Source organism: Cariama cristata, unplaced genomic scaffold, assembly GCF_000690535.1.
Source record: "Cariama cristata isolate BGI_N322 unplaced genomic scaffold, ASM69053v1 scaffold12209, whole genome shotgun sequence".
Lineage (NCBI taxonomy): Eukaryota > Metazoa > Chordata > Aves > Cariamiformes > Cariamidae > Cariama > Cariama cristata.
In genome coordinates, this window is record NW_009636364.1 from 32,208 (window position 1) to 43,921 (window position 11,714).

The following is an 11,714-nucleotide window of genomic DNA, read 5'->3' on the forward strand; positions in this document are numbered from 1 at the left end:
TGGGGGGGGGGAGTGGCGAGGGGGGAGCTAATGGGGAGGTGCTGGTGATATTTTAAGACGACCTCTAGCAAAAATGTTTCCTTGACGCTGTGATAAATAGTGCAGAGCGGGTCTGTGTGCGCTAACCAACAGGAAAGCGAAGCCGCTGAGGGACCCACGTGTTTGCTCTGTAACTTTTACATATCTAGGAGCAATAACCTAAGGGGACGGCTCACAAAACATACTCGCTGCCCCTTTTTAGGTTCATGCTTTACTTCTGCCTGGTAATCTTAGAAAGCTGGTGGTAAAACATAACAGCTCTGAAACCAAAGTCCTTAAAGGGAACTCGGTGGTGACGTCCAATTTAAAATCTTTGGCACTTGGTAAAACCTCATCTATTCCTGGAGGCAGAGGGACCTGTCCTGCGGCGAAATGCCTGTGCTCCCCCCCCAGGACACCCTTCTGGGGAGAGACCACGGGTCAACACCACCTACGCAGTGCTTGAATCCCCACCAGGAGAAAGAAAACGCTCTCCCACCTCCCTGCAGATTAGGAGTGGGGTTTTCAAGCCGGGCACATGCACAGCTTCTGCGACACAGAGCTTACTCTGCTCCTGCAAGCACAGACTGCAACTTCTGTCCCGCTCACGGACTGCAGCCAGGTAGGAAGTGAAGGGCAGGGCTTACAGTTGAAGGTCTGTTTTCCTTTCAGCTAGATACACCACAGAGCCCAACCACAGTGTGACCTTTTAGGGGAAGAAAAACACCTCTTTTCTGTAATTCTGCAATGTAAATATAGTCATCACTGCAACACTTTTGAGAACACAGCAAACAGACAAAGTACTATTGGCGTAAAGGAGAAATGGCCACAATAAAAATGCTGTTCTTACCCAGGTGTGGGTAGAGAAGAGGGTTAGAAAACTGTAAGCCAACATATGCCAGTCTCGAGGGGAAGAAGGTTCAAAGTGGAGGAATTTTATATTCCCTCGGTGTCTTTCTTGCTGCCTGTCAGGGCACTGACCCTCGCAGAGGCCCCGGCGGAGCCACGCAGCCTCCACCCGCCGGCTCGGGGCGCTGGGCAGCGGGGAGAGGCCTGACGTGGGGAGAGGCACACGAGACCCCCCCCCAGGGATTCCTCCGCCATTCCCCCTCGGGAGGGCCAGAAGGACGCAGCCCCTACCTCCTCCACGGACTCCAGACCCTCGTCCTTGAGGGGTGTGGGAGATTCCCAGAGAGGAGCGCCACGGATCTGCCTCCTCAGATCCCTGGGGCAATCACATCAGAATCTCCTCCCTGCCAAAGCGAAGGGGTCCATGCTGATTTACACCCACTTGCTCCCCGGGGCTGCTAACTTGATGCATTTCTATGAAAATGTGTTAGACGGGAGCAGTTGGATGAGAACGGCTGTCGCTGTTGTCACTTGCAGCGCGTTTGCGGTTTTATTGGGAACGTTAGAACAGATGACCTCAAGTTACTTCAAGGCATGCAGACTCAAGGCCTCATAGTCAGAATGAGAGCCTGAGAAAACAAATGTGAGAGAGGTGCACCTTTGAAAAAAATAAACATGCCAGATTTCGTATTTATTTATTTTCTTTCTCTCGCAACATGTGGCTCACCAGGAACGGTTATCATGAATGAGGAGATGGTAAGAAAAATGTCACTTGGGATAGGGTGGAGGAGAGCGGCGACCGTTTGGTCACTCTGAGGTAAAAGGCAAACATCAGCTTTGTCATCTGTCTTGTAACCCCTTACGGGTCCATGGAAAAAGACTCTACTTTTCAACATTCCCATTATACTGGAACATGGGAGTAGCTTCCTGGGCAACATTCGTATTTTATCCTACTTTCCTTAATAATTGTGCCTTTAGGGCATAGGTGTTGTATCCTGTAGCGATACAACATAATTTGTTTGCTTCTTTAAGTGAATTGATATGCATGAAAAGAGACAGGGTGGAAGTCTCAAACAGTTAAATAACCATCCTTTTGTGGCTGAGCTGGGACAACACTCTAAGCTTCCCCGCTTTCACTGCCAGTTGATTTAACCAAGACCTGAAGGGGTCAGCTCTAGGGATACAGGGAAAACATTTGGTCCTTCACCTCCATGACGAAAGCGTCAATAAGAAAATGAAAAAGCTGTGATGGCTGATTTGATACTCGTTTCCTAGGACCTGCTCTCAAATCTGTCTCGTTTTAGGCAGATATGCATGCTTCGGTCATTACCAATGTACACAACATTCAGGCGAGGACCTCAGAATGAAAACCTTAGTGGGGCCCAGCTAATCCCCAATTCTGTTAAATCTCTCCCCCAAATTTTGAATATGCCTTTTGCAAATAATACTTTCACTTGTGCTTTTCATCCAAAGGGGAAAAGGAGGAAAGGATTTGTACCTTCAATATCAAAACTTGAAGGAAAATAATTTGAAAAAGTATTTTAATATAAGTGGATGGGACTTTCCTTTCCAGCTAGGATATGCTTTTGATTTCACATGTATTCCCTTTCTACTTTGATCAGTAAAGAACTGCATACTTACCGTAGAAAGTCAAATAGCCAAATATGGCAGTCATAAAGTACATCACAAACATCGCAAAAAATGAGATATTTGAAACCAACTGCATTTTTTTCTGTGAACGACTGGAGAAAGAAGAAAAACAGAACACATAAAAATGGTTGGGTTGGATTTTTCAATAGCTGTTTACAAATGTATTATGTCTTTTCATAAACATAGTAACTCTGGGGAGACTCATGAATGCATTTTCATTTAGAACAGGCATTCATTGACAGCTGCACAAGGAAGAGAAGGACTGGGGAAACGGACCCCGCTTGGGGCTTCAGTCAAGAAATGGTGGGTCCGCCCTGCGGCTCTGCTCTCCGGCCGTACCCGCTTCAACAGAGCAAAGAGTGAAGCCGAGTGGAGAGGGCTGGCCCTTAAACACTTTGGTAATTAAATTAAAAGGTCAAAATAAAGGAAGAGTATTTTTTCTCTTTCCACAGAGGAGGAAAAACCCAACATTCTGAAAGTTTGCAGAGAAACATTTGTGTCCCCATGGGTAGAAATAATGAATGTACGCAGACCACTGTAGATCTGTAAAATAGGTAAGTGTAGACATTTCATCTTTAGATATTTGTTCTGAAATATTCACACTTCAGTACTTAAACTTAAGACCTTTAAATCCACACAGGAACCTGCTGAAGTCACTTGAAACTCAAAGCACCCAGCAAATGGCCGGACCTGAGGATACCCGTGGATCTCACTGATCCCGACCTCTCCCCTGGGGCTCCCCCCGTGGCCCAGGACCCCACTGCAGCCCCCCAGGGCTGCCCGCGATGTCGCAGCAGGGCTGGCCTCCAGCTCCCCACAGCCCTGCCCAGTCGGAGCTGTCGGTGAGACAGCGGTACCCGCAAAGGTCTTTTAGTACAGGCGAGGCTGAAAGTACTTTTTTTTCCTGGTACCGCAACAGATTTGTAGCTGCACTGGAACAAATGCTGTTAGCTGAACACACGCCTCTCTCCTGTGCCAAATAGCGACTGGCACAACTGGGCTCTCCCCAGGCTGCCGTGTACGTCCAGAGAAAACTCCCAAAGTATTGCATTATCCTCCACCTCCCTCACCCCGTCCCAGCGGCACGCTGGGGAGGCCAGATTTCCTAGCTGACAGCCACGCTCATTGGCTTGTTGGGCATTATTAAAGCACATTTCCTCCAAATGGCAGGAATGACTCAGAGCACCTCTGCACTAACATTTTCCATGTAAAGTGGTGCAAAACAATTAACTGGAAAAAAAGAAAGAGAAAGGCTTACTCTTTAAGTTCGCTGTAGATCGGGAGGACTGACGGGTGGCACACAAACGCAAAAGCAATGGTGGGCAAAGCGTACACAGTCTGTTCGGAGAGAATTTCAGAAAAGAAGTTAAGAAGAAGTATTTCCCCCAGCGGCGTGAAGAAATGATCTGTGCTCAACTACCTCAGCTCCCAACTCTTGGGACTCTTCAACTGAATGTTGAGAGCCTTCAGAGAAGGCAGAAGACCTGTCAATTAGCATGGATTTAACGAAATATGGAGAGCGGCGCTCTTTCAACGGGAGAACAAAGTCTTCGCGTTGGGTTGCGCGAGCACAGTCCTGACTCTGCTCACGGAGCGCAGCCCTGGATGCCCCGTGGCTGCTGGTTTTGCTCCCTGGGATGGGTTTCCCTGCCCAGCTACTGCCACCGTTACTAGCACACCGTCATGCGTAAAAGGGACGTTCGGTGGGTCACCGCTACGCTACCCTGCCTTGGCATGGAGAGGGGTGCGCACCCGTGGTGCTAAGGCTGAAGTCCTGAAGAGGAAGCCCATATCCAGACTGTAAGAAAAGAGAAGAGGAATGCAGAACTTACAAATAAATGGATATTTCAAGGTACCAGACTGAGTCCCTTCATTTCCCAGGCCAACAAAAGGGCTAGGAGGGCGGAGGGAGGGAGTATGCTTTTCCTTGGGGAAAGAGAGAGACCGTTACGTCACCAGGAAGCGCGGGAGGCCTCCGGGGGGGGGGACATCACCCCCTTCTCCACCAAAAACCCAAGTGGGTTTCAGTCCTCAGTGTACAGCCAAACTTCACAAATGATCTCAGTGCCCGAGCACTTCCATTCTCCCCAGGGAATGGGTACAAGCAGCGATCACACAAAAACCAGGACAAAATGTGAGGACAAAATGAGTCCATCCCTAGATGAAGCTCTCCCTGGCCCTCTGAGACCCGTTTGCACTGGCCACAGGCATCCCCTTCCCACAGAAGCCATCCTGGGGTACACCCCAGGCCTGACAGATTCACTGAATACAGCAGTTGCTCTCCAGTGGCCCTTCCTCACCCAGGCCTGTGCAGCCTCCTCTCCCTCACTCACAGCACGTCACTGTTGTGGAGTCTCCATCCTTGGAGATACTCAGAAACTGCCTGGACATGGTCCTGGGCAACTGGCTCTGGGTGGCTCTGCTTGAGCTGGGAGTTGGACCAGATGATCTACAGAGGTCCCTGCCAACCTCAGCCGTCCTCTGATTCTGTGAAACTGTCTCTCCTCTCATACACCCAAGTTGCTAAAATGATTGGCAAACTGTTGGTCCCGAGGGCAAACCTCTCGAGTTCGGCTCCAGTGTGCCTAATTCAGACGGACCGATCCTTCCGATGTGCCTCCATCAGCTCCGAGGCAAATGCTGGCACTTACTGCAGGAGAAGAAGACTGCCCTTCAACGCTACCTAAAATGTACCCACACCTACGCTGCTATTGCACACCAAGTTAACTAATTCCTGGTCTGTCACAGCAGATCTGGGCTGATGGCTACCCCCAACTAAAGAAAAGTGCTCAGACTGGCTTCTTCAACTGAAGCTGGTAGGATGAATTTAAAAAAATTTCATTTTTTGCACACATACGCTATACCTGCGCATTCCCTATGTATGCAACTGCAACCCCCCGAGGACCCTGCCCTGTGGATAAGGTGCTGTTTAAGGAGCCCTGCGCCCAGCACAGCTGACGGGAGCAATCCTCCTGCTCCCACAGCTACAGCCAGTTGCTCTTTCGCATTCTCTTGGCACAACTTTTCCTGCAGCTGTGTGGTTATGGAGGAAAGCATCCAGCTGAAAGGCAATCAAATTTTTGCTGGATTAGCTTTCAACTGTATCCTTTTCTCAATCCAGTTCACCTACAGAAGCACGCACCCTGTCACAAAGAAGTGGTTTGTGTGCAGCGGGACAGTGGGATTACTCCTGGGCTTTGGATGCAGGAATGGCTTAGCCTCTGCTGAACTACAGCCTAAAGGTGCAGTTGCAGCACGGGTAGTTACAAAGCAGTGGAAAGGAAAACTCTCCCAAAGAAAGCATTCGTTGTCCGGTGGTAGCTGGGGCTCACAGCCTTAGCACATCCACTGCCGGGGCAGAGCAAGACCCCAAGGAGGGACGGTCAACACAGCATCTCCATCGGACTGAGCAAGGAGACCCACGGGACGTTCACCAGTGGAGCATGAGTGGAAGCATGGAGAATCAGGCCCTGCGTGGTGCTGATTGGACTAAGAACACGGGGTGTAGGTGCATATATTATGTGAATTAAAAATAAGTATTATAAAAAGAAACATACCTTGGAATTAAAGATAACATACTTTGGCTTACACATATGTTCATGTGCTGAGCTATTTGATAGGAAAGATGATGTTGTATTTAGCTCCAATCCGCCACAGGGAATTTGAAACTTCTTGTAAATAACCTAGAATAAGAGTGGAAGACAGCTGATTGCTAAAAACAATAATAAAAAGCAAATTGAAATGAAAACATCAGAGAAATTGTGAATATACTATCAAGTGGCTCTCATCCAATGAAGAAAGCAAGCTGAACTTACCACTACCAGGAAAAATACCATGCAGCTTAATGAAAATCCACTGGTATAGCCAAGATACCCTGAAAGAAATTAAAGGGAAATCTCATACAAAATTATTTTATTAGCCATATCTTGGTTTTTACTTCTTTTTGCTGCTTCATTAAAAGTTTAAATGTATCGTACATTTAACTATATATATCTATCTAAAAAAATGTATTATACATTTAATACGTATCATGAGCTTCTGGACACCAAGCATGCCCTGTTGGTGTGAGAGTCTCCCACATCGCAAGCCTCCCGGCTCTCAGACAGACCCAAGCTTTGCTCTGACTGGTTTGACTTCCTGAGGGTCACCTTTACAGCAGTTTAACTAATTTCCCTTTTGAAAGGGGCTGTGAAAATTGAAACAAACCTGAAAATGTGTAATTGCAATCAGAACGCGACCCAGATTCCCTGATATGAGCCACAGCAGCTGAGTATGGGTTATTTTCCCAAAGGGAAGATCCCAATAGGACTTCAGTGTCAAAACTTGTTACATGGTTTTAAAAAATACGCTGTGTACCTACTGGCATCTCTGTGAACTCGGACATATCTGAAAATGCAATCCTCTATCTAGATCTTACTTCAAAGTCCAATACCTCCAATTAACCTCACCACTAAAATTTTCGATGCTGATAGAAAAATAAATTATTTTTTGTAATCTCACAATCTGTGAACTTATTTTTACAGGCTATACATAAAACAGAATTGCCTTACGAAATGAAGACCCTCTTAACTATAATTTTTTAAATCAATTTCACAATCGTATGGATGAACCTGGTTTATACTGAGTTCAACCGTCGTGACAATTTAGGCCTACTTGTTCCAAGATGCTCAAAAGCCAGCTTATTCCTGGACCAGGGAGGCTGCTTAGAATACAATGAGACCACAATTTCTTTTTTATTATAGTTGAGTTGCCAGTGTGGCTGTCAGTGGCATGATGTCTGAACTCCTTCATTTTATTCAATGGCATTTGCATCTTACCTAAATTCTTAAGGAGACATAAAGGGAGGATTATACCAAACGTCACCATGACAACAAGAACCCGCCCATCCATGTACCACGCCCTGTATAAAACATTAAAAAAGAAAACCACCATGAGCACACCTTAAACTCTCTCTCGTTTCCCTCATGCTCAGTCATCCTCGTTGATTGCTGCAGTTACAGAACTGTCTTTGGTCTCCTTACCCTACAAGCTCCTACCAAAGGAGAGCTGGGGGCCACATCTACGCTTTGTAGACTCATTAAGTATCCAGCCCTTCAAACATGGCACTGCTCTGACTCGGATAACGGCAGATTTTCATCATCGCTCGACAAAACATCAGACTACTGCAGAGATCAGGGAGTGGGACCAAGAGGCAGAACGACACCCTCCGAGACCTGACATAAGCCCCCAGGCAAGGAGGGCAGGCGGGGCACCACGATTTGGTTGCTAAACCACCCGAGCATGTGCCTGGAGAGCGGCAAAGCAGGCTCCGGTGGGCTGGCACACACTAGCCAGCCCAAGGCTCCATCTCCTTCTAGCAAAGTGCTTTGAATCCTGCTGGAAAGCAAGAAAGGGGAGAAGGGACAGCGTCAGTGACGCTCCGTATGACCTATTGCCACTGCTCGGTCCAGTTTAGTATGAGAGCCTGAGGGATGGGTCTTCTACCTTCTTCTCGTGCCCTACAGCACACCATATAACCCAGTGCAAAGGATATTTACCACTGTAAAGCAGTACTTCCCCTCTATTAAGGAAGCTGGCAAATGTCAAAGGGTGATAAGTGGCAGAAATCTAATACTGTCCTGTTGTCATATGCCTGTATCAAAGAATTTCAAACTATAGACAGTGCTGCAGGGGCAAAATCCCAGAAGATGCTAAGAACACAGGGAAATACATAATATCTTAAACTTGCACTGTTCCCAATATCTTGAAGTGTCGCTTAATGCTGTAAAAGACTGGTAAGAGATTGGTATAAATCACAGTTCTTCATGAAAATCTGGTGTGCGAAGAGAGTAACTACTGACTTAACCTTCCATTTCCTATCCATCCTCTTTTCCTTCCCAAAGTTATCTTGGTTTTTATTCACCCCCTGACATACTCCTGTGAAGATCTACTTTGACAAACCTAAAGAGTATCCAATACTTAAGAGCTTTTATAAACATATGCTTAAACTTATCTACACAAATTTTATAATCTAATCACCAAAATTAATTTAACTTACGAAAAAGATTCTTCTTCTCCTATTAAAAACTTTATGGCAGAAGGCAGCTCATTTTTGACTATGAAGAGATAGCTCAACATTGCTGGAGGAAGAAGAAAGTCAGTTTAGAACATGGGTAAGACATTTGGCGGAACAAGTAAAGAGAAGCATCCTGAACCTTTTCCCACATCAGCATCTGATGACAGAAGACCCCGAACTGTAACTGACTGTAAACTACTGATCATTCAGTAATACAGCATTCTTAAAGGGCTCCATGCGAAGCATTAGCCACAGCTATATTGGGGAGCATGGCGATCCCAAGATGCCACTGAGGGAACGAGGAACCTGGCTAGTTGGTAGCTGTAACGTTATTAAGATGTTCCTGGGTTTTGTTTTTCAATACTCCCCATCTCTTTTACCTCCAATGTTCTGGAGAGATGTAGATCCAAAGACAATCATTTTCCCCGGGGTACCAAAGACCTGCTCACCCAGCTTTTCATACACCATGCAGCCTGCATGAAAAGAAACGAGGAGAAGGGTAACAAACACACCAGCAAAAGCTGTTGAGTGGAAACAGTCATGATTCCTGAGCAGCTAACCACCCATCTGTACAGCCCTATCTGCCCTTTGCAAGCACATAGAGAGCTCGCTTGTAATTACTGGGGCTGAAACTTCGGTAGGAATGTTTTCTTGACGTCTATAAATGTTATCGTTGGCTACCGGTCACTTTTGAAATGGAAGCTCTTAATGAGGCTATTACATCCCTTTAATGAGTCTCTCTGTACCCCTGGTGACACGTTAAGCTCTGGGATCCCCCTCCAGGCATGCCAGGTTTGCACCGGCAATGAGCGGGACGTAGAAAGCCTCCTCTCCAGCCAAACCTGGGCAGAGCAGGATGCCCAGATCGGCGCGGGCAGCCTGGCCGCAGCACAGACACTGCCGCCACTCTGCCGTTTCGCTTGCTTTGACCAAACCATCCAACCAAGGGCAGCCACCGGCTCACAGGGTGATTTACAACTTCTAGTGGTGAAGCCTTAACTTGTGAATTCTCAGTGTGGTATGTTTTTGGTAAATGCAGGGAAAGGCTTAAGATAACTAAAACTTCTTTTTAAATATCTGTCAAGCTTGACAAACTCCTCTATTAATTGGTTTGCATTTCTGTTAACTGTTTTTTTCCTTGGCTGTGACTTAGGCTGAGAAGAATACTGGGCATTGTGAAGATGGCGAGATACATGACAACAGAAAGAGAAATACTGCAGATGTTACACTGTACAGATGATTTCTACAATGCATCCCATTTTTTGGTTTTCTGTATATTTCCTTATAGCTGACATTTCTGCTTTGAAGCTTGTATAAACAGTAAGTTTGAGCTTAAATGTACCAGCAGCATAGAAACCAGGGCTTAGATGTTGGGAACTAACAGGGCACAAACGTGTCCACAATTAGGCATACGTACCTAATTTAAATAGGCAGTTGCTGCCATTATACATGCTACAGCAGTAACTCATGTGTGTCCAAGTTGTGTATTAAAATATTACAGTGTTCTTGTGCACAGGTAATTTTAAAAATCTGTCTTCAGAGATTGGTACCCAAGGAAAGGGACTCTTGGACTTCAGAGCACAGTGACATTTAACACTGTAGGTAACTTCCAGTTTCTGTGTTTAGAATATATTTTTCTTATGAATAAACTTCTCTCTGTGGAGGAACTGTTCCCTTTTATTTTCTTCTAGAAAATTTCCTACTACGTCACAAAGGCTATGAGGAATTTCACACTAACCACTAAGGACAAACTGTATTTCCAGGTAAGCTTCACCATAGGCCAAGATTCATTATATTTCATTTGTAATTGGTTTTGTAATGCAAAGAAACTGTAAGAGCTGTTCCTTCCAGCTCACTGAAGACAACATTTTACGGTAGCAGAATTCCCTCCTTGTCATAAGTTTCTCTCTTTATAGTCATGGTCAGATGCTGTTCCCCATTGCCATGTCATAAATTCTTGTTAATTCTGGGCTTCTGACCCCAAATGTGTTAGGCCTTTCTGTTGTGTCAGCAAAGTGACAGAAACTCCATCTTACGCAAAGCACCAGGCCTTATTTGAGCACTTTTCACCTCTTGTTGTTTACAATTCTACTGAAATGGTATAATAACATCTGAAATTACCTGTTTCCTTTGAACACACCAACAGGAGATATATTGAATAAATAGACAGCAGCGTCACTGAAACCAAAAGCACCCTACAAAAGAATGGAAAACAAAGCTTACTGTAAGAGCTGAGCTCTAACATTGCAATACTTCACGCCAGGTCCTATTTCCGTTGACTCCGAGATAATTTTTTCACTCTTCTGACAATGCAAAAAGCCCTAAAAATACAAGTGATTCACGTGCTGTTTGCAGTTCCAGCACAGCGCTGCGGAGGCAGAAAGCCCTGCATGCCGAGGGATTCGGCCAAGTAACACCCAGCCGAGCTGCAGAGCGCAGCCTCTCACCGAGTCACACCTCCCCGTACTGACAGAAGCAAGAATAAAGGTGTCTTATCAGATAGAAATTAGGATTAATCAGAGCAGGCATAAGCCAGGTATGTCCCTCACCACCCACTCTAAAGCTTGTTTTCTGGAAGCAGGGTAAAAATTTCAAAAAGGGAAGTCCTCTATTTAAGGGTTTCCGTACCAAATGGAAGCATCTTTTCCCAGGACACGTTTGACACGCTACCAAAGGGGTGTCCAAATGGGTTTTTATGTGCCTCCCGCTGTCCAAGGAGAGGGGAAGAGGAGGGAAGTTAAGGCTCGACTGGCTTCCCTTGGGAATAAAGGCAGAAACCAAAGGCTTATTGTACTTTGTCCAGGTGGGGACTGGTGTTCCCCCTCTGATGTCACTCCTGGTCTGCCGTGATCCATAATTTGACTTCACGTAGAAGAATTGCAGGAAGTAATGACCAAACTGTTTGTACGTGCTGGCACAAATGACAATTACTCAGTGCCAGGGCCTAAGTGCACAAACCCACACTTGCTCATTGCTCTATGTCTTTAAGGCAAGCACCATGTGTGCCTTCCCCTCCAACACTCTGACACACAAAGACCTGACGATGTTTTCGTGATGCCTGTGAAGAGCATTCAGACAATCTGTTGGCAATTCCTCTCTTTATTATGACAACTACCCTCAGGACACTGAGAAAAACAAGTCT

The 11,714-nt window shown here is 46.0% G+C and overlaps 1 protein-coding gene across 1 annotated transcript in view; it reads right to left on the bottom strand.

Annotated features, from left to right (window-relative positions):
* SLC38A1 (solute carrier family 38, member 1) overlaps nucleotides 1–10,773 on the bottom strand; it is a 13,881-nt gene extending 3,108 nt beyond the window's left edge. The window contains exons 1-8 of the mRNA XM_009707897.1: nucleotides 10,694–10,773; nucleotides 8,953–9,045; nucleotides 8,555–8,636; nucleotides 7,335–7,417; nucleotides 6,333–6,391; nucleotides 6,075–6,200; nucleotides 3,776–3,855; nucleotides 2,509–2,609 (exon numbers count right to left, since the gene is read on the bottom strand). Of these exons, the coding sequence (XP_009706199.1) occupies nucleotides 2,509–2,609; nucleotides 3,776–3,855; nucleotides 6,075–6,200; nucleotides 6,333–6,391; nucleotides 7,335–7,417; nucleotides 8,555–8,636; nucleotides 8,953–9,040 (619 nt within the window). The 5' untranslated portion in view covers nucleotides 9,041–9,045; nucleotides 10,694–10,773. The remainder of the gene's footprint in view (nucleotides 1–2,508; nucleotides 2,610–3,775; nucleotides 3,856–6,074; nucleotides 6,201–6,332; nucleotides 6,392–7,334; nucleotides 7,418–8,554; nucleotides 8,637–8,952; nucleotides 9,046–10,693) is intronic.
* Nucleotides 10,774–11,714: the final 941 nt, after the last annotated feature.